Source organism: Copadichromis virginalis, linkage group LG4, assembly GCF_057382275.1.
Source record: "Copadichromis virginalis isolate Kocher_CV1m ecotype Utaka linkage group LG4, C_Virginalis_male_GT1.1, whole genome shotgun sequence".
Classification (NCBI taxonomy): Eukaryota; Metazoa; Chordata; class Actinopteri; order Cichliformes; family Cichlidae; genus Copadichromis; species Copadichromis virginalis.
This window is the reverse complement of record NC_140621.1, coordinates 36,466,749-36,488,694: the sequence shown is the minus strand read 5'-3', so window position 1 is coordinate 36,488,694 and position 21,946 is coordinate 36,466,749. Positions and strand designations below refer to the sequence as shown.

The 21,946-nt window shown below is 46.3% G+C and overlaps 2 protein-coding genes across 2 annotated transcripts; both read right to left on the bottom strand.

The window, feature by feature from the left end:
* Positions 1-7,042: 7,042 nt before the first annotated feature.
* On the bottom strand, positions 7,043-11,172 carry LOC146712114 (uncharacterized). Its single transcript, XM_085455262.1, has 3 exons — positions 10,047-11,172; positions 9,696-9,865; positions 7,043-8,736 (listed from the first exon to the last, which is right to left on the bottom strand). Exons 1-3 carry the CDS (start codon positions 10,563-10,565, stop codon positions 7,551-7,553), a joined length of 1,875 nt encoding a protein of 624 aa, XP_085311388.1. The 5' UTR covers positions 10,566-11,172; the 3' UTR covers positions 7,043-7,550.
* A 2,882-nt stretch (positions 11,173-14,054) lies between these two features.
* psmd3 (proteasome 26S subunit, non-ATPase 3) lies at positions 14,055-20,910 on the bottom strand. Its single transcript, XM_085455261.1, has 12 exons — positions 20,614-20,910; positions 18,166-18,356; positions 17,860-18,000; positions 16,294-16,430; positions 16,027-16,217; positions 15,845-15,948; positions 15,653-15,767; positions 15,364-15,483; positions 15,177-15,280; positions 14,942-15,097; positions 14,567-14,617; positions 14,055-14,299 (listed from the first exon to the last, which is right to left on the bottom strand). The coding sequence occupies exons 1-12, from the start codon at positions 20,792-20,794 to the stop codon at positions 14,222-14,224; spliced, it is 1,569 nt and encodes a 522-aa protein (XP_085311387.1). The 5' UTR covers positions 20,795-20,910; the 3' UTR covers positions 14,055-14,221.
* Between the last annotated feature and the right edge of the window lie 1,036 nt (positions 20,911-21,946).

Sequence of the window (21,946 nt, the reverse complement as noted above, 5' to 3'; positions counted from 1 at the left end):
GGGGGGGGGGGTCAGAGTGTGGCCCCATAAACAACTTCCCTTAACCTGCTGGTCTGGAAAATCCAGCAGTTCATCTATATGTAAAGAAGCACTTAAACTAAAACAGACATAGCTACGTTAATCCTACCGTAAAGCAATAAGACAAGGTACGAGCTCTCATGCTCCTAGGATGTGGGGGTGAACACCCTAGAGTGTTACAGACCTCCTAGGATGAAACATTCTTTCAATATGCCACCAACTATATACTTGTACACACACACGATTACATGCAGCATTCTACCATATGCAAACTTATATCACTAAAAGATTATACTGACTACTAAATACAATTTTCCATTGACAGAAGACATAGCATACATTTTCACTGCTATGCAGATGACACCCAGCTCTATCTGTCCATGAAGCCAGATAACACACACCAATGAGTTAAACTGCAGGAATGTCTTAAAGACATAAAGACCTGGATGGCCGCTAACTTTCTGCTTCTTAATTCAGATCAAACTGAGGTTTATTGTACTCGGCCCTGAAAAGCTTAGAAATATGGTATCTAAGCAGATTCTTACTCTGGATGGCATTACCTTGGCCTCCAGTAACGCTGTGAGGAACCTTGGAGTCATTTTTGACCAGGACATGTCCTTCAACGCACATATTAAACAAATATGTAAGACTGCGTTCTTCCATTTGTGCAACATCTCTAAAGTTAGAAATATCCTGTCTCAGAGTGACGCTGAAAAACTAGTTCATGCATTTATTACTTCCAGGCTGGACGACTGTAATTCATTATTATCAGGAAGTCCTAAAAACTCCCTGAAAAGCCTTCAGCTGATCCAAAATGCTGCAGCAAGAGTCCTGACAGGGACTAGAAAGAGAGAGCAGATTTCTCCTGTTTTGGCTTCCTGTTTAATCCAGGATTCAAAATCCTGCTCCTCACATACAAGGTCTTAAATCAAGGGCGTAGATTTGGTTTTGGCGTTGGGGGGGACGGATGATTCAACCACCGAACCCTGGCCTGTTTCTTTTTTTTCCTTTTTTGCTTCTTGATAAAAAAGGAGAAATATACTTGCCTACATATGCTATTCTACGTGCTTTTAGACCATTTAAAATTACAATTCATAGTTTTATATGTGAATTATATAATGTTAAATTACTATTAAACAAATGACTGACTAAGTATTTCAGGCTTTAGTTTACTTCAGCCATATTCCATATAAATCAGGTATCATACAAAACTAAAAATAGCTTCAAGTAGAGTCATGACAATAAAAGAATATGACTTTAAGGACTTAACAGCATTACTTCAGTTACACCAACATCTCTGACACATCAGCACTAAGGCAACACTGAATGACCTGCTGGGTTTTGTCCATAAAACTACTCGTCTAAGATTAACACAGAGTAAAAGATCTCTCAGCAACATGATGCAACAGTTTAGGCACTGTTGTCCCGATCAACTCAGTGAGCTGGGATTTTTATTCTAAACATGAGCTACTGTTACAGCAACAGACATGGACTACATGCCCCACACAACAACTCAATGTCCACTATGTGAAGCAGCCAAACACAGGCCTGCTCCTCTCACTAACTGAGATAAACTGCTGGCATGTTGGTTTTACATCTATGCTGTCCAGTGTCTGCTGGTGGACATACAGCAGCATTGTTTAATCTCATTCGAGTCATTGTTGACCTTAGCATGTTTTTAGTCTTCTGAGAGCACTGAAGCTTCTTTCAGCCTCAGTACCTGCGTTTTATCCTCAGATTAAAATTATTCTGTGCCTGATGTGCCTCACCTTTGGCCCTGGCTCCTCCCCTCTGACTGCACTAGGACATATTGCCACCTGATAAAATAACACATGGATTCGTGCCATATAAAAAGTGAGACGTGTCAATTCAGATTCTTTGTCAAACATACACTAATGAATCAGTTTACATCAGCAGCCTGACAATTGTCAAACAGGATCCCACAGCTGTTTATGTTTTTGAACACATTTTGCACAGAGAGGCATTTTTTGAAAAATGTATTGACAGCAATGTTGAACATTATTACACAGGAAAAAACAACTACAGTAAAATAATGACACCGTGACGCCTCTGCCTTTGTAAATGGAGGGACAGTAACTGCATGTTTATATGTAAGCGTGTAAAACCTGCAGACAGTCAGATTAACAGTATTTTGTCTCTATCTGCCATTCTGTAATTCATCTCATGTAAACGTGGCCACAGCGTGACGTGAAAAAGGGCACATACCTTTGATGTCGCGTGACGAACTCCGTATTCCTCGTCCACACGTAAACGGAAAAAAAAGAGTTTTAAAAAATCTCAGAACAGCCGCATGTTCAAAAATACCCGTGTAGGTGTGGACGCAGCGTAAAAGAGTTATTAGTGAGAATTACAGGTAGTAATAAAATAAACTACTAAGCTCAGAGAAGTTACTCTTAAGTTGATCCATAGATGTTATCTGGTAAAGACATATCTGGTTAAATTTAAGAAAAATATTGACACTCTTTGTACTTTTTGCAGCAATGCAGAGGAACCAACATGTCATGTATTTTGGATTGATCTAAATAATTTTATAAACACCAAAATTGATGCCTCGTGTAAACTGAAGTTTCAACATATTCTATTTGGCCTCTCACATACCGACAAAATAAATCGAAAAAAGATATATTATCAATCTTCTGATTTTTGGCTAATTGGCTAATTTTGCCGCAAAATACGGCAGAAGGGGGCGGTCAAAGAGTGAACCTTCAAAAGTAAGTACTGAATATTATGTCCCTTATTTATGTGCGAATGTTTAATAATGAAGAACATTAAAACATTACTGGTGGAGTCACACATGTGTCCACTGCACCATCTGGAACTCTTCTTGTTTACACTCGTAATGACACAAACACTAAATCCTGCTTCTCTTCTGCTGTTGTGTAGCAGTGTGTACACCTGAGACTGTCACCTGTCTGTCTGTCCTGCACTCTCTCTCTGTTTCTTTCTCTCTGATTGTGGAATAAAAGTATGAACATGTGTTTATAAGTTACACTTGTGTTTGAATCCTGCAGCTTATCACACATTTGATTTCCATGTGTGACGACTGCAAGTGTCCAGAGTGAGGACAGACTGAGGGACCCACTGCTGCACATCATCTGTGAGGCTTTGCAGCCCTGATGATCCACCAGGACAAACTCAGCAGTGTGTGTGAGGAAGAGGAGGAGGAAGAGCCAGCAGCAGCTGACAGATGGAGAGAATAGACAGACTGTTCCCTGTTTGTGAAGGACTGCTAGGAAAGTTTAGAGGTTTTCAAAGAGATTTGAAATTAAAAAAAAACAAAACGATTTACTTTGCCTTGTTTGCAGTGGCGTGTCCAGCAGGGTGGCCTGGGGGGGCACAGGCCACCCCCCGCCAACCAGACTGGCCAGGTGGCACCCCAAAGCTAAAACAATAAAATTCAATGAAATCAAATGTACAATTATGTTTTCACAGTGATGCTCAGATATCCGAGTGTAAGTGAATGCAGCATCGGCTTCTGGACTATGAGCATCACGTTAGCAAAGGTAGGAGAGCCAAGTGTAACCCAGTGTTAATTTGGTTATCTGATATTGTGTGATATTCAGTATATATGTATATATCTATATTGGGTATAAAATGTTCTTCAGTGATTTTGAGGTTTTTTTATTGCTATTGGTTTGCGGCTGCTTTACGTCGACTTTTGTAGTACATCCAAGTGGGAGGGGCTACGAGCTCACATGGCTTGTAGCTGTGCCAGAGAGCAAGCTTGGGTCAGCTAGCGGGGAATATCTCCTTCTGCAGTAGCCTTTAAAAAAGGCTATTGTTCGTTCTCCTGCCAGACGCCTCGCTGCTGCGCTGCCTCGCTGCTGTGCTGCCTCGCTGCTGCTGCGCTGTCTCGCTGCTGCGCTGCCTCGCTGCTGTGCTGCCTCGCTGCTGCTGCGCTGTCTCGCTGCTGCTGCGCTGCCTCGCTGCTGTGCTGCCTCGCTGCTGCTGCGCTGCCTCGCTGCTGTGCTGCCTCGCTGCTGCTGCGCTGTCTCGCTGGTGCTGCGCTGTCTCGCTGCTACGCTGCCTCGCTGTCTCGCTGCTGCGCTGCCTTCCTGCTGCTGCTGCGCTGCCTCCTCGCTGCTGCTGCGCTGCCTCGCTGGTGCCATTAAAGGACCGGCGGCTGCCATTCATTCATCCATCTGGACCTCGATTATTTGGACCGAAGTACTCACACACACGCCCGCACTCAGTGCCATACACTCTCTTTATTTTGCTGGCCAGCTAACACCATTGTTGTTGTTGTTGTTTTTCGCATTCACAAAGACTATCCAAAGACATTTTGGTTATTGTCAAATAGACACTCTCTGATTACGCACTGAGGAGGTTGTGGTGTTACAACCCCAGGACTGAGAAAAAGGACTCTTTACACAATATATTCACTTGTCTCCTGGTTAGGAGAAGTGGCTATTGATGGAAATATATATTTTTTCTTTTCTTCTTCTTCTTGCCTTTGTTTACATTGTATCCCAGAGAAGTTTTAAGTTGTTCAGGTTGAAACATTTGCACTTAGAGTCGGTTAAGTTTCCTTTGATGTATCAGTGTCAAGCTGATGTTTAAGAGGGTATGTTAAGGACGGATGTGCTCCAGTCCATCAATCTTTTAAAGTGCTGGACACCGATGGTAAATTGCCATCAGACCCTAAATAAATTGTCCTCTGCTGTTATCCATATTGCTTCACTCATTCTTTGGTGAGTAGACGTCTTGGTTACACAAGCACGAAAGAGGCACCGCAGAAAACAATTTTTCAGCGAAAGATTAACAGGTTAACATACTGGACTGGCCATCAGGCATACCGGGCATTTGCCGGTGGGCTGATGACTTATTTATTTATTTATTTTTGTAATGTCATGAACAATGAGAGGTGGTGGATTGGCCAGATGCTGGCAGATCTGTAAAAATAACTCAGTTGTTTGGTTTCTCTGGCGGAGCTTCCACAGAGGCCAGCAGGTGGATGAGGGAAAGGAGAGGCAGGAGCAGAGACCCGAGGCGGCCGCCGGTCCGAGTGTCAGGTGAACTGAACTTCAGGTAAGAAGTTATAACCTGCAGTCTCTCTGGGTCAGATATAAACCAGGTTTAGGTGGAGTTTATTTTCGTTGTGCTGACTTTTTCGTACTGCGTGCTAGTTAGCATGACGGAGTTTCTATACAGCTGGGTGGTGCTATGATGTTACTGATGGTGAATTTTATTTTACTCATAAGGTTAGTTATTAGAGTTTCCAACGGCTCCTTAAAAATGGAATCGCATTCAGAGAAAATATTACGCGTTTCGTGTTGAGCTGAGAAGAGACGCAGTTTGTCCCGGACTTCAGCTAGAATGAAAAAAAGACACAAAGCTGGAGTTATTCTGTCTTTGCTGCACAGCTGCCTCTTCTTCTCTCGTTCTCTCCCCTCTCTCTCCTGTTTCTACTTCAATCATGAAACTGATCAGTGATCAGCTGATCGGCTTTTCTCTCGTTTGTTTATCGCCCACTTTGCACCAGAAAGAGGAAACCAGCAGATGTCGCGCTAAACAACAGCAGCACGTTTAAGCTTGATCAGCTGTTGTTAGAATGTATTTAATATTAATTTCTAGTATCAGCTGATGTTTGCTGGAGCCACAGCTGTAAAGCTGCTGGTCATGATGTCGGTTTAGATATGTGGTGAGAGGGAAACATGAAGATGAAACCAGGAGATGTCCTTACTGGATCATCAGAGCTGTGATGGAGAAAAAGGTTTACCTTTTAGGTGACATGGATGAGTTGAAGGGAAGTTATGAACTGTTTCTGAGAGACAAATAACACCAGGATCCTTTTCTAAGTAGCTGACAGCTGGTAACTGTGCAGGGGCGGGTCTAGCAAAGTGTTGCCAGGGGGGCATGTAGGGCATTAACAGGGAGAGGGGGGCACAAAGAAATACTTTCTTATTCTCATTTAAAATGTCTCGCTTTTAACCCCGATTCTTTTGTCCCCGTGACAGAACAGAGAAAACCGACTCATAGTGTTAAAACATTTATATTTCTTTTTATTCAATCATCTTCCGGAAGAGAGAGCACAGCTCAAACGCCAGTTGCAGCTCTAACATTTTTAGCTCCACATGTGTCTTATATGGTATTATTTCTGTACTTTGCACGTCACACAGTTTCAAACATTGCTTATATGGCAAAGTTCCTCTTTTCTGTGTCTTATCTATTAATATGCCTGTGCACTAAAACTTCCTCTTTTTTAGTCTGGCTGAGCACTTTGTGAGTCAAAAGTGGCCTTGCTCTACAAGCCTTCATTATTAAAGTACATAAAACAATATAATAAGAAAAGAAGGATACTAAGGATATTGATTTCATGACACTAGCTTTTATTAAATAATTATCTGAATCTTGCAAACAAAGTTTTTATCTGAGGTAAAAATCAAATCAAATCAAATTCAAATTTTATTTGTCACGTACACAGTCATACATAGTACAATATGCAGTGAAATGCTTGGACAACTGCTCGTGACCTAAAGAAAAAAGAAAAGGCTATGAATAAGATAGGAAATAAATATGAAAATTAAAAAGGGTAAATTTAACTAGGAAGGAATAAAATAAAATATAAAAATTAAAGTTAAAAATGAAATAACTGTACAACACAAATTAGAATGAAGGGTAAATTTAACTGGGAAAGAATGTTTAGAAATCATACATATACCAACAAGACTGTACATCACTGTCACAACAGGGTTTGTTTTCATTCAAAGGCTTTATGGCTTTAATACCTGGGGCCAATTTTTTGTCCCAGTCCAGCCCTGCAGGTTAATACTGGCAGTGTCACCATGCCAGCTGACTGCATTTCATCATCAGCCAGTGTTGTTCTTTATCAATATTACCAAAGTTTACCATAAGGCAGCAGAGAAAGTATTTACTTGCTTTCAGGTTTTATTCAAATGTTAGTCTTTTCATTTGTTTCCCCACTTTTTTCCTGTTTCAAAATCAAACACCAGTTTGTGAGAAGATTATCTTCTTTTTTTTAACAGGCAGATAAAGTTTTGCATTGGCTAATTTGTCAATTGTTTGTTACAAATGTTCGTATTTTAATATTCAAAAATGTTTTTGCCCAAAACATGTCAGTAAAAATACTATGCAAATATTGCTGTCCTTGACTGCTGAATAAACACTGACTGATTGTATCTCTTGTACTTTTTCAACACAGTATGTAAAAACTTTGCACCGTAGTGGTTAAAATCTCATTCTAAGAAGAGTTAAAAGCTCATTCAGTTATTAGTTTTACAGGGTTATTGAATTATGGTTAACAGTTGGTAGAATTTTTTTTAACATTATCAGCCAATTACATCTGCCACCCTTCTCCAAATCTGTGAGAAGTGGAACGAAAATCAGACATGATTCCGAACATTTTTAACAAATAAATAACTGCAAAGTGGGTGTGCGTAATTATTGTGTGTTATGTGTGTATGATGATGACTCCTGAAACGTCAATGCTCGGACGTCCAGGAGTCCAACATATTTCAGCTTTTAAAGGACAAATAGGTGCATCAAGTTTTCTACTCTTCACTATTTTTCATTTGTTTTGTGGACTCATCTTCATCCTCAACCTCATCCTCAACCTCATCCTCAACTTCATCCTCATCTTCATCCTCATCTTCATCCTCAACTTCATCCTCAACTTCATCCTCATCTTCATCCTCAACTTCATCCTCAAATTCATCCTCAACTTCATCCTCAACTTCATCCTCATCTTCATCCTCAACTTCATCCTCAACTTCATCCTCAACTTCATCCTCATCTTCATCCTCATCTTCATCCTCATCTTCATCCTCCTCTGCTTTAAGGAGAGGTGTGGCATTGAAGTATATACTGCAATGATCTGCTATGTCGTCATTACGAACACTCAGATCAGAGACTTCAACATTTCTGCTGATGACCAGATCCAGAGTGTGACCTCCTTTATGTGTTGGGCTGTTTACATGTTGCGTAAGACTGTTATTGTTCAATATAGACGAAAATCTTTTTTTGGTTTTGTTCTTCAACTTTTCATCAAGCCAGATATTAAAATCTCCAGCCAAAATGATGCAGTCTTTGCATTTTGCAGAAACATCCTGCAAGAGGCTTTCAAACTCCAGCCGGAAATCTTTGAATTTCGTCTGCGGAGGGCGATACACACCGATGACCAGGACAGGTTGGTAACCAGTTCGCTTCAGCCTTACAGCCACATATTCAAAGTGTTTGGCTGAGATCAGATTAATTTTTTTACCCTCGTAAAGGGTCTTTAAGAATAAAATCGCGACGCCACCTCCTCTTTTGTTCTCTTCCCTCGTAAACTGAACAAATTTGTACTCTTCAGTTAACATGTCTCGAAGGACCTGATCCTTGTGCTTCTTCTTTTCATTTTTCATCCACGTCTCTGTTAAAATTAATACATCTTTGTTTTTCTCTAATAAACCCTTCAATTTTTCCTTTTTACTTTTAATCGAGCGAAAATTGATCAGCACCCAGCTTCCAGTATTTCCTGCATTCTTCTGCTCGTTAAATTTCCTTGTAGCAGCACCATTACCATCATCACTATCACGGCAGTCAGCTGGGGGCACATAGTCTTTATCTTTCTTTGTGTCATCAACACCACTCTCCTCACTTGGTTGATTACTTTCTTCCTCGTTGTCACCACCACTCCTTGTTTCGGAGGCAGACTGTTCTTCACCTGCTTGTTGAGCTAGCTTGATCACCTTGTCTCTGTAAAAGAACCCAGTGAAGGTCGAGTCAGTGTGATTTCAGCTGTAAGTCGTCACCAAAAACAACAAACAACAAACAGGACTCGTACCAGATTTACCTAAAACAGCTGGAATGCAGCAAATTTACTAATGAAATCCTGCCTGACTGTGACATGATGTTGTTTATAGTTTCCTTGGTGATTATTTATGGAGGACTTAGTAATTCAGAACAATGGATGTAAGTCTGTGCTCCAACCTGGCAGATTTGCTGTGACCGTGCCAAATTCTTTAAAGGATATGAGTTCAATTCAGGCATCGTTAGGTTGATCTACTGTTGTAACTCATGGTTAGTGAGCATCAGGGTTTTAAACTGGGTCATATGTTGATTTGGGGGGGGGGGGGGGGTCACACAGAGAAGAGTTTGGGAACAGTTTCCAAACCTCAGCACCCAGAAACTCACTCCAAACACAACACAAAGGCAGTGACAGCAGTGATCCAGGTGTTTTCACAGGTGATCACCTAATGTGTCGTCATCGATGACGTCTGAAGCCTCGCAGGTTCAGAAAGTGGTTCGAGTGTCGCTGGGCTTTATGAACATGGATCCCTGCCACATGTGCCACATGTGCATGGTGGAGTTTCACCTGTGACATAGTCGAGCTTGTTTTCTTGGAGAAGGGTTTCCCTTTGAGCTGATCTCTCGCAGTTACACAGGATACTCCCGGAGCCGACTGGACTTCTTCGAGTTTGTGAAGACGCTTCATCCGAGAACCTTCTTCAGTTTTAAGACCAAATGGTGGAGAGTCCCACGTATGTAAACCCCAGTGGGAGGGGGGCGTGTCCCAGAGAGGGTTGTTGGCGCACTATTGACTATGTGTCTCATCGCGACGTGAGAGGCCATAAGAAGATTTCTTTGGTTGTTTAACACCTACAGGAAGTCAGAGCTGTGGTGGAGTCATTTTATATATTTAGAGAAAAACTTACTCAATGTTGCTGAATTGCTGAAAAAGGTCCCAGATGAACTTTTTGATCTTGTCAGCTGCAGCTCTCAGTGATTCGCTGGCTTCGGTCACATGATTCTTCCGGATTAATTCTGTCGACATTTGAATGACTTCAGGAAGTGGCAACTCCTTTCCACCATCTACAGATCCAACCTGACCGTCAGAGAGAACAGGTTACAACAGAATCATTTCTGTTCTTCATCAGTTTGTCAGTGTTAAGGGAAAAACTGCTGCAGTGATAAACCATAAAAGCATGAATGATATCTTTTTAAACCTTTAGTATGTGTTTAGATCTCACTAATGATGATGTAAAAATGAAATAACAGAACCTCACCACCACTTTTCCTTCGAGGATGTGCTGAAACTCACATCGAGACATTTCTTGGATGAGTTTTCGAGCTGATGCTGAGCTGAAGTTAATTTGGTTCTTGACTTTAAGTCTTTTTGCTGCTGCTGACAGAATTTCTTCCACGACGTGCTCACGGCTGTTTGTAGAAATCTTCAGCTTCTCTAACAGTTCCTCGTTTTTTTTCTGGGCTTCATTGATTTCACCTTCTATCTTCTGCAACTTCTCCAGTGATTCAGTGATTTCAGGACAAGACCATAGGGAAGATGATCTCCTTGAAAAAAGCTTAACAAATCCTCTCCTGTTATATTTTGGCTTTAGTTCCTTGAGCTCCTCAGACAGGGCTGTAAGCCGATCTCTATAGTGGTACAAAATCTTTATCCTGGAGAAACTGGCCTCCAGCAGCTCATCAGCAGCAGTGCTCATCATGGAGGTTTCTCTGTCCATCACAGAGCAGGAAAGGACGCCTTCATGGGAGAAACGTTTCACCATCATCATCATCATCATATAAACAGTAATGACTGAAACCAGCAGCACCGAGCACCAAAGGGCAGTGAGGGTCACAGGTCAGTCAGCCTGTTTGCTGCTGTGAACACTCTTTATATTTGTTCTTTGCTTTCACCCAGCAGGCTGTGGCTCTGTGCTGGACGCACAGCGGTGCTTTCTTCAAGCTTTCCTTCCTGCGTTTAGATAAACTCCACACATTTTTACCCCTGGAGCACACCCAGCAGGAGTCACTCGTTTTCAGTGGACATGGTTGATGTGGACGTTGTGGAGGACGATAAATACCTCAGAGTACACACTGATAATAAACCGGACGTGGTTAAAAACACCACTGCCCTCTACAGGAAGGGCCACAGTCTCTGAGGTCCTTCAACATCTGTCGACCAATGCTCAGAATTGTCTATGAGTCTGTTGTGGTCAGTGCTATCCTCTGTGCTGTTGCATGCTGGGACAGAGGGTTGAGGGTCGCAGACGCCAACAGACTCAGTAAACTGATCAGAAGGCCAGAAATGCTGTGGGGACGGAGCTGGACTCTCTTAGGGTGGTGTTGGAGAGGCGGGTGTTGTCCAACACTGTAAAAAAATATTGTAGAATTTACAGTAAAACACTGGCAGCTGTGGTTGCCAGTGTTTTACCGTGGAAAATATAGAGATAATGCAGAATACATAACGGTATACTTGTTGATAAACGTAAAATTCACAGTCAGCTGGTCCATATGTATATATATATATATATATACATGGACCAGCTGACTGCTCACACAAACCACACTGGCACAGAATGATACTGAGCCCATGACACTAATGCTGCCCAGTGATGCCCTCCTTAGGCCAACATGGGCACTGTGGGCAGACCCCATGATCCACAGAGGGCCTCTGTACCACATGTGTTTCCTGCTGGTGCTGTTCGGTATGTAGCTCTGCTCGCAGAGACCAACTCAGAGCTGTCAGACTGTTTGTTTCACTTGTTGAGTTCTTTGCAGCGTGTCAGTAAGAACCAGTTTAACTTCATATTTCTGGCAGTGGAATAAAACATTCTTTCATCTTCTCCACAGTAATCACATTTCCCTGTCTGCTGTTTCCTTATATTAAGTAACGTGCCTCCAAACATGGCTGTGTGGGGCCACTGTGGGTGTGTCCACACACAGTGGCCCCATACGCACATTATGGCGCCACCCAAAAGGTGAAAACTATCAGCAGCGAGGAGCATTGTGACATGCTCTCGAGTTCATTCGATCTGCCCGTGGCCGGAGGGATTCGACCCGTTAAAGGGCTTCATCACTGCATTGCCAGACGTGGCCGTCCTGGACAGTAGAGCTGCCCGCTCAGCCCTCAAACAGCAGGGTTTAGTAACAGCCCCCACCCAGTTCAACAGGAAGCTACATGCACTCTTATTGCCAAAGAAGGAAGTCTGGTCATGTGAAGTGACTTTGTGATCAGTTTGTAAAGTGAAAAGTAAAAACGTTGAGCAGAGATTAAAAGTTTGAAAGCAAAGCCTCGATGTTCACCCGCAGAGAGGAAAAAGCTTGTTTTCTGCACTCAGTCATCAGACGCTGGGCTCACCTGTTCAGTTAACAGAGACAATGACAACAGCAGCTCACCTGCTTTAAAGTGGAGCAGGAGTCAGACCCTCTGCCTCTTGGTGAGAACACATCTGTATCCGTGGCTGTTCCTCTGAAGCACCGAGCTCAGCCCCCACCATCATGTGACCTCTGCTGACGTCCTGCATGTCTGTGCAGGCTCTCAGTCGTCCCGTCACGGTAAGCTGAGCTCTTCAAAATAAAGGGCCGGACTCGCACCAGTTTCTTGACTCCTGTTGTTGTCTGGATGATACAGTCCATGCGCTTCTCTGTAAAAGTTTCTTAGATAAAGTCCTGCACACTTTGTTTTACACTGAATGTAATTCTGAGTGCATTTGTGTTCTGGGCCACATGATGTGTTTTAACTTCTTGTTTTTATTCTTGTTTTGTCTCAAATTGTTTTTCTGTTTATATAAATACATCACGTTTGCTTGATTCATGGCCCGACATGTGCAAAGGTCACATGAACTCCAGTGGTCTAAGGAGCTTGCAAAGAAAAGCGTCTGGACTTCTTTAAGTTGCTTGAAGACGTTTCACCTCTCGTCCGAGAAGCTTCTTCAGTTCTAAGGTCAAATGGTGGAGAGTCCCAGATATAAACCTAGTGGGAGTTTCCCCCCACAGAGGGACAAAAGGACCCCTGATGATCCTCTAATCGCCTGAGCCAAGGTGTGAAACTGGGCGTGGGTCCCAATCAGCCAGAGTTTCGGGTGTGTTCATTGTGAAACCTGGTCCCACCTGGGACCCACGCCCAGTTTCACACCTTGGCTCAGGCGCTCGTCCGTGTCCTTTTCTTTGTGCACTGGTGTGCAGTCATGTGGGAACAGGAAGGAGCCATCCCCACACTGGTCCCACATACTGGGAACACGAAGGTGTCCGCAGTGTCTCGGTCTGCTGAAGCACGAAGACTCCTGAAGAACACCCCACACCATAACCCCCCTCTACCAAACTTTACACAGCGCAGTCAGACAAGTACCGTTGTCCCGGCAACCGCCAAACCCAGACTCGCTCGTCCATCGCCAGATGGAGAAGCGTGATTGGTCAGTCCGGGGAACACGCTGACACTGCTCTAGAGTCCAGCGGCGTGTTCTACACCACTGCATCAACTTTATTTATACCCATAGGTAAATTTGCTTTACAGAAAAATTGCAGCATTTGGCTTCAAAAGCACACATACCTGATAAATATAAACCTCACTGTAACACATTTATAGTACTTTAACGTTTCGAGTCAAAAAAACGATGTACGGTGTGGGGGACCAGAGACGGGACAAACGTTTCCAACTCTCATCAGTGTCCACCTGTCCAGTCTGCAGATTGTCAGCCACCTTCACTTCTTCACTGGAACATTAGATGGACTCTGTCTGTCCACCCTTTACATCTGAGGTCATGTGACTGCCTGCACACTCTCCCCTTTGACCTTGACTGAATCAGTTCATTGTTCCAATTTGTGCTGTTGTTCTGTGTCAGTGTGCAGACCTCTACAGTATCTTTCACATCGTTCCTTTTTCAGAATCACTTTTATCCCCATGATCACTGCGCTGACTCTCGCACATGCAGCGATCATCAGGAGGGCCTCAGGTGTTCAGGAAGGCAGCTGTGCACAGATGTGGAAAGCAGCTAACTTCTCCTGTTCATTTATTCTAATTATTTATGCCTCACAGCTTCATAATGCCCTCCCTCGTCACGGCTCCTGGCTTCAACAACCCTTCCGGTAGGAGCGCATGGGCACCAACAGACTGTTAGCACATGGCTAACATTAGCATTACTGTAGACAGCTCATCACAGTTACTCTGTGCTCTGAGAGCTGCGTGCACTGCTGCTGTTCATCTCATGTGCTACCAGCCCTCACTGTCAACCTGGAAACCTCATCACTGACATCATCACCCAGAGAACAAACAAACAAACAAACAGGCGTGTAAACAAAAAACTTTATTTATCAGAGAGAAACAAACAGCAGCAATGCTGCCATGGGAGAAAACAAGAGCAGAGGGGGATTCTGGGTAATAACTGACGTGGTAACATCAGCACACACACACACACACACACACACACACGCACACAGGGGAAGTGACCAGAGAGGCTCATGGGAAGCTGTCATCGTCATCTTCAGCCATTTCTTTAGCAAACTCCAGATCCTGCTGCTCACGTTCCCGACGCTCCTGAACGCACCACACGCACACACACACACACGCACACACACGCACACACACGCACGCACACGCACGCACACACACGCACACATAGAAAAAACAGATTGAATGTAGATGACAGGAAGTGCATCTTTATTATTTTATTCTGATTTGTCTCTGTGTAAGCTACAGTCACACGCTGCCACCATGTGGTCAACTAAAGACATGGCATCACGTGCTGTGTGTGTGTGTGTGTGTGTGTGTGTGTGTGTGTGTGCGTGCGTGCGTGCGTGTTACCTCTGCAGACTCCAGGTCCTTGTTGTACGCTTTGGGAGGAAACCTCATGGCCTGCAGGAGGACAGAGGGAGATTAGCATCGGGGTGATCGACTCTTAAACCTGAGGTCGTGTAACCGAGTGGATCCCCGGGTCCTGCTCCTCCACCTCCTCCTCCTCACATTAAAGCAGATTGAGGAGGAGCAGGAGGAAGAAGCTGCTTCCACAGATTTGACAAGAAGGCTTCCAGTCAGACCTCTGCCGACAGGAAGTGACAGAGCTCGCAGCATTATGGTGATGCAGAGCAGTCTGTGGGCGGAGCTTTTGTGATTTCACATTCTTGTGTTGACCTTGAGTCCTTGGGTGTGAGAGGTGTGTGTATGTTCAGGTGCGCTCACCTTGACCGACATGTTGTGGATGTCGAGGCAGAAGGAGATCCTCTGGTGGAACGCCAGCTGAGGCTCCCGGGTCCCGTAGATGTCCATGGTCTCCTTGGACTGGACGAAGCCTTTCTCGTGGTTGATGCTGGCCTCGATCACGCCGTCACGGATCGCCTGTGACGCAAACACGCAGAGGTCACACAGAGGTCACGAGGTCAGCGTTAAAAAGGTGGCGCTGAGCGCGTCCGTTTACCTTGGCAACGATGAACTCGGCGTCCTCAGGACTGTCGAGCTGCAGCTTCTGAGCGATGTCGGCGAGGGAGATCCGAGAGTACGAGAGGCTGATCATACGCACACCTGCGCACACACACAGATCAGTAACACACTGAGCGCGACTGATGAGCAGCGTGCTGTGTGACGGCGGCGTACGATTGGCTCACCGGTCTTGATGACGTTGTGTCTGAGGCGGATGATGAGCGTGTACGTCCCGTCGGCCTGAAACTTCTCTCCAAACTGCTCCAACACCTGGTTAAACTTGGCCAGGTTACCTGTCCTCACAGCTGCACACACAGATACAGGAAGTGAACAGAGAGGCTCATGGGAAGCTGCGAGTATCTGAAGGTAGGTACACCACTGTGTTAGCAAACATTGTTCCTCCAATCAGAACCCATCGTTGCGCCATAACTCTACGGTTAGTCACATGATCAGGCGTGTGTGTGTGACACTGACCCTGTGTGAGCAGGAAGTAGGGCATCAGGGAGCGTTTGAGTGACGGCTGTCTGAACTGCAGGCGGTCGGGAATCTCTCCCAGCAGCAGCTCCACCACGATCAGCAGCTTGTGGACCTGAACGGAGCCGATCGATGCTTCAGTGATCAATACCAGACACCGATACCTGACCGTGTGTGTGTGTGCGTGCGTACCGTCTGTTTGAAGCCCACGGCGGTGTGCTGTGGAGCCTTCCTCAGAGCGTTGGTCAGAGTCCTGCGAGCCTCCGAGTACTCCAGCTGGATGGCTTTAATACGACCTGTGTGGGTCACATGACAGGCGGGTGAGCGCAGCGTCATGGCGGGGACTCGCCTGAGCGCCGCGGCTGTGAGCTCACCTGTGTAGTAGAGGTATCGCGCCCACTCGTTGTTGTTGGCGAGCTCGGGGAACACGGACTTGGACACGAGCTTCTCGGCCTGGTCGTACAGGTTGAAGTGCAGGTAGTTCCTCAGCAGCAGGTTCAGCAGCACCGCCTGCCCGTCGGCGTCGTGCCGGAGGGTCGCCGTGCGCAGGCGGGTGTGCAGGAAGCTGGGGGGGGGACAGTCGTGTGACTGCTTGTCTGAGGGTGTGATGTCATCAGGAAAGGAGAAAGGTGTGTACGTACCTGCGGATGATGTCGAGCTGGTTCTGGAACTCGTACACTCGGGCGTGGTAATAGTAGCACTTGGCGGCGACCAGGTCGAGAGCGCGGCGGTTCTTGGAGACGATCTTCTGCAGCAGGTCGTCCGACACTTTCTGCGCCTGAAACACAAACGTCACCGTCAGCACACAACAGAGCGTCACCGGCGAGCACAGAGTCCCCCGGCTCGAGTCCTTCGACCTTCGTCTTCAGCTGTTCACGCCGGCTCACAAAAGGCGTTTGTGCTGCTGGTTACCGAGGCTGGTTACCGAGGCGGGTCTCTGCAGCTGCTCGTGGAAAAACCCGGAGACTATGCGGGACACACACACACAGGTGAGTGAGGGGCGGGTCTCTCACACACACACACACACACACACAGGTGAGTGAGGGGCAGGTCTCTCACACACACACACACACACACAGGTGAGTGAGGGGCGGGTCTCTCACACACACACACACACACACAGGTGAGTGAGGGGCGGGTCTCTCACACACACACACACACACACAGGTGAGTGAGGGGCGGGTCTCTCACACACACACACACACACAGGTGAGTGAGGGGCGGGTCTCTCACACACACACACACACAGGTGAGTGAGGGGCGGGTCTCTCACACACACACACACACAGGTGAGTGAGGGGCGGGTCTCTCACACACACACACACACAGGTGAGTGAGGGGCGGGTCTCTCACACACACACACACACACACAGGTGAGTGAGGGGCGGGTCTCTCACACACACACACACACAGGTGAGTGAGGGGCGGGTCTCTCACACACACACACACACAGGTGAGTGAGGGGCGGGTCTCTCACACACACACACACACACAGGTGAGTGAGGGGCGGGTCTCTCACACACACACACACACACAGGTGAGTGAGGGGCGGGTCTCTCACACACACACACACACAGGTGAGTGAGGGGCGGGTCTCTCACACACACACACACACACACACAGGTGAGTGAGGGGCGGGTCTCTCACACACACACACACACAGGTGAGTGAGGGGCGGGTCTCTCACACACACACACACACAGGTGAGTGAGGGGCGGGTCTCTCACACACACACACAGGTGAGTGAGGGGCGGGTCTCTCACACACACACACACACACACACACACACACACACACACACACACACAGGTGAGTGAGGGGCGGGTCTCTCACACACACACACACAGGTGAGTGAGGGGCAGGTCTCTCTCACACACACACACACACACACACACACACACACACACACACACACACACACACACAGGTGAGTGAGGGGCAGGTCTCTCTCACACACACACACACACACACACACACACACACACACAGGTGAGTGAGGGGCGGGTCTCTCACACACACACACACAGGTGAGTGAGGGGCAGGTCTCTCTCACACACACACACACAGGTGAGTGAGGGGCGGGTCTCTCACACACACACACACACACACACACACACACACACACACACACAGGTGAGTGAGGGGCGGGTCTCTCACACTCACACACACACACACACACACACACAGGTGAGTGAGGGGCGGGTCACCTCAGTGTATCTCTTGTTGTTGGTCAGGTGAACCACCAGCAGCAGCTGCAGGTACGCCTCCACCTCTGGCAGCAGAGGAGCTGCCGCCGCCTTCCCCGTGCGAGGACGAAACTGAACGTCTCCGTCGGCCATCTCCATCGGCTGAGACACACACACACAGACACACACAGACACACACACACACACACACCATCTGATCAGGAATCGATCACCTTGTTATAAATAATCAGGTTACTGTTTGATGATGCGGCTCTCAGAGGTCAGGGTTCACTTCCTGTTTGTCATTAATTCAAAGCTGCCGCTCACCTCCTCCAGGAAGCCCAGCAGGAAGTCTCGGGTGGTGGCGTTGTTGGTGAAGAAGCCACTGATGGCTTTGTGGAGCACGTTGGTGTTGAGGCGGCGGCTGGTGGACGGCAGCGCCCGCAGAGCGCGGAGCACGAAGCGAGGCTCCTTCCCCGACACGGCCTTCTCGATCTGCTTCACGTGCTCCTTAATATCTGGGGGGGGGGGGGGGGGGGGGTGACATTAGCACCAGTCACATGACCCACAGACCTCGGCTCAGCGCGATCCTCATGTTTACGCCTTTTCATGCGACCTTTGACCTCCATCCATGCAGATGCTACAGAGAAGGAGCTTAGCTGCTTACAGCTGTGCTCATGACAACGCGGCTCTACATCCGTGCCGTAAGGTGACGGTTACATCCTCCTGAGAACCGGACGATCCATTCATGTCTCCTGTTACACCTGAGCCGCCCTGATAGGTCCTGGTGTTCTACACAGACGACGTCCTGGGCTTGCATTCATGCCTCATGTGTTAGGGCGGAGCACAAAGTCGAGGCTCACATCAGTCTCAGGTAGGACTGGGTGATACACCGAGTTTTTAAATATATCGATATAGTCTATGTTACGTTATAACTAGACTTGTGGAGCCGCATGTTTGCCTCGCTTTCGTCCACTTTTGTCTCTACGCTGCGTTACTCGGCCTCGCCTCTCCTTCACTGAACACAACTCCCCCTCCGCCATCGCTTCACCTGCAGGCAGGACGGACACGGCAGCTATCAAAGAGGAGCTGCTCGGTAAAAAGAAAACATTTGGAGACTATTTTAGTGCTGTCAGCGTGACGTTAACGCCATAACGGCATTAACGGGGCAAATCTCTGTTAACAAGTTACCGCGGATCGCCCCGTGCGGGGCTGGACAGCGTTAACGAGCTACTGTTTTATTTTATTCATGGAGCATTATTATTTAATAAGTGCTGATAATTTATTTCTGAGTAATTTTTCCTTGTACATCAGCGCTGTATGTTAATAAAAGTGCCTGTGTGAGATCTGGGACACAGCTTTGACTAAGAACTCTCTCTTTGTTCTCACTTTATGGCTTTAAAAATATCGAGATATATATCGTATATCGCCATCCAGCTAAAGAATATCGAGATATGAATTTAGGGTCATATCGCCCAGCCCTAGTCTCAGGCAAACTGATGTTTATGTTTATCCTTCATTGAGGCTGGGTTTCAAAGATTCATTGAATCCTGAATGATTTCAATATAAATGTATTTTAACGCCAGAATCTCAGGTTAAAGCTCACACAACTATTTCAACAACCACCAAACAGATAAAACTGTAAACGGGAGCAGACATGCAAACACAGAGCGTGGATCGTCCACAGACGCCGTTGGGCTGAAAGCTGCAGGTTTCATCACTCTGACCAAACCTGACTGAACCAGCAGCAGAAGATCAAACTACGCTTCATGTTTGATAAACTCTTTTTCTCTCCTGCACTCCTTATTGTGTCGTACATGTCATTGTCTTTCTTTATGCCACCTGTTCTGACCGGTCTCCCCGATGTGGCGTCTGTGTAATGTACGGGCGGAAGAGGTCCTATTTCTCTGGCTGTTACGTCCTGCACAGCTCTCTCTCCCTCTCTGCACTCAGAGACCATCAAATCTGTTTTCTGGGGGGGGGGTTCTGGTGCCGGTGTTGTGCCAAAGTAGGTATCCCCGACAGAATTTGTTTCCCCTGTGCTGGGAGCAGGAAGTACTGATGTTTTCATTTTGTGAAAAAGGGAAAAATTAGCATCGTTACGTTAGCATTCAGTTTGGGGGTTACAACAGAGAATTATATATCAGATGGGATTATTTTAATAAACCATTAACATTTTGGCTGATAACTATTTTTATTCTCCTGTAACTTTACTCTATAAAGAGCTAAATCCTCCAAAGTTTCAGGAGTAATGCGTCATAATAAGAAGTGTTTGTGAACGAAAAATCAGCAATGTGGGACCCTGTTTGTCCGTGATTTACACAGGGGGAACAAATTGTGGCAGGATCAGCCTGATATTATTTGTGTCCCACTATAACTTCGTTGTGTAAAGAGCTAACATCTCCAAAATGTCAGGAGTAGTTAGTCATTACAAGAAGTGTTTGTAAACTAAAAATCAACAATGTGGGACCCTGTTTGTCCGTGATTTGGACAGTCCAGCGTGTGCTCCCGACGCAGGGGAAACAAATTCTGTCGGGGATACCTAGTTTGGCACGACACCGGTCTGAAGGGGAACGGGGCCCGGTCCGGACCCGCGAATGGGAGAGGTTGGTGTCGGTTTTAAGCTAAATGACGCGCAGACTCTCTGGGGCTGTTAGCCCCTCATGCTAATAGGCTAACCGCCGAGCTGCCGTGACTCTCGGTACCGGGCCAGCACAGACCCCGTTCCCGGGTCTGTGCTGGGGGGTATCGGTATTGGTGTTTGAAGAGTTTTACCGTCCAGGGTCAGGCTGTCCTGCTCCTTTGGCTGTTTGGCCGCATTAGCCGCCTCCTCTTCAGGCATCTCCACGTCCTGCGGCTCTGGGCCCACCTCCTTCGGCTCCTTTGGCTTCTCTGCCTTCGAGTCCCGGTCCCGGCCTCCCGCCTTGTCGCGTCGTTTGGCCGCGGTCTCCTTCATGCTGTGTCTGGGTGGATGAAACCGAACCGAGCTGAACCACAATGACTGGACACTATTCTGTGGCGCAGAGGATTCTGGGATATGACAGGCAGAAGCAGAAGAGAGCGGAAACAGCAGCGCAGGCTCGATAATCGATCACAGATGTGTGTGTGTGTGTGTGTGTGTGTGTGTGTTCCTGTCTAGCTATCTTTGTGAGGACCGAAATCTGTCACTTGTGAGTCACACACTCAAATTCAAATTCAAATTTTATTTGTCACGTACACAGTCATACACAGTACGATATGTAGTGAAATGCTTGGACAACTGCTCGTGACCTAAAGAAAACAAAAAAGGAAAAGGCTATGAATAAGATAGGAAATAAATATGAAAAATTAAAAAGGGTAAATTTAACTAGGAAGGAATAAAATATAAATTAAGGTTAAAAATGAAATAACTGTACAACACAAATTAGAATGAAGGGTAAATTTAACTGGGAAGAATAAGATAAAATATATAAATTAAAGTTGAAAATAAAATAACTGTACAACAAAATACACAATACACAATATAGAACTATATAAGAATGTATGAAGAAATCTAAATATAAATAAATATATACACAATAACAGCAGCTGTACAAGTATTAACTGGAAATGAAGAATATAGTGACCAGTGTTGTGCAAAACCAAAGTCCAGAAAGTCCAGTGTGTGTGTAAGAACCATATGTGTGGGTCAGTACTGTGTGGTGGTGTGATTGAGAGACCGTATCGCCTGCGGGAAGAAGCTCCTCCTCAGTCTCTCTGTGTTGGTCTTCAGGGAGCGGAATCGCTTTCCTGACCTCAACAGAGAGAACAGTCTGTTGTTGGGATGGCTGAGGTCCTTCACCATCTTCCTGGCCTTGGTCCAGCACCGCCTGCTGTAGATTGAGTGCAGGTCAGGGAGCTCGGAGCGGATGGTGCGCTCAGCTGACCGCACAACCCTCTGTAGAGCTCGTCTGTCCTGCATGGTGCTGTTCCCGAACCAGGTTAAGATGTTTCCCGCCAGGATGCTCTCTATGGTGCACGAGTAAAAGTTCCTGAGCACCTTGGAGGGCAGTTGGAAGTCTCTCAAGCGTCTGAGGTGGTAGAGACGCTGTCGGGCCTATTTCACCACGGTGTTGATGTGACAGGACCA

What these genes read in the sequence shown, in the direction of transcription:
- LOC146712114 (XM_085455262.1), bottom strand. Translation starts at nt 10,565, where the DNA reads ATGATGATGATGATGATGGTGAAACGTTTCTCCCATGAAGGCGTCCTT. An exon ending in TCCTCGAAGGAAAAGTGGTG is followed by an intron (nt 9,866 to 10,046) that starts GTGAGGTTCTGT and finishes TCTGACGGTCAG; the next exon opens with GTTGGATCTGTAGATGGTGG. An exon ending in CAGCAATTCAGCAACATTGA is followed by an intron (nt 8,737 to 9,695) that starts GTAAGTTTTTCT and finishes GTTCTTTTACAG; the next exon opens with AGACAAGGTGATCAAGCTAG.
- psmd3 (XM_085455261.1), bottom strand. Translation starts at nt 20,794, where the DNA reads ATGAAGGAGACCGCGGCCAAACGACGCGACAAGGCGGGAGGCCGGGAC. An exon ending in GGACAGCCTGACCCTGGACG is followed by an intron (nt 18,357 to 20,613) that starts GTAAAACTCTTC and finishes CCCCCCCCCCAG; the next exon opens with ATATTAAGGAGCACGTGAAG. An exon ending in TGCTGGGCTTCCTGGAGGAG is followed by an intron (nt 18,001 to 18,165) that starts GTGAGCGGCAGC and finishes TGTGTGTCTCAG; the next exon opens with CCGATGGAGATGGCCGACGG.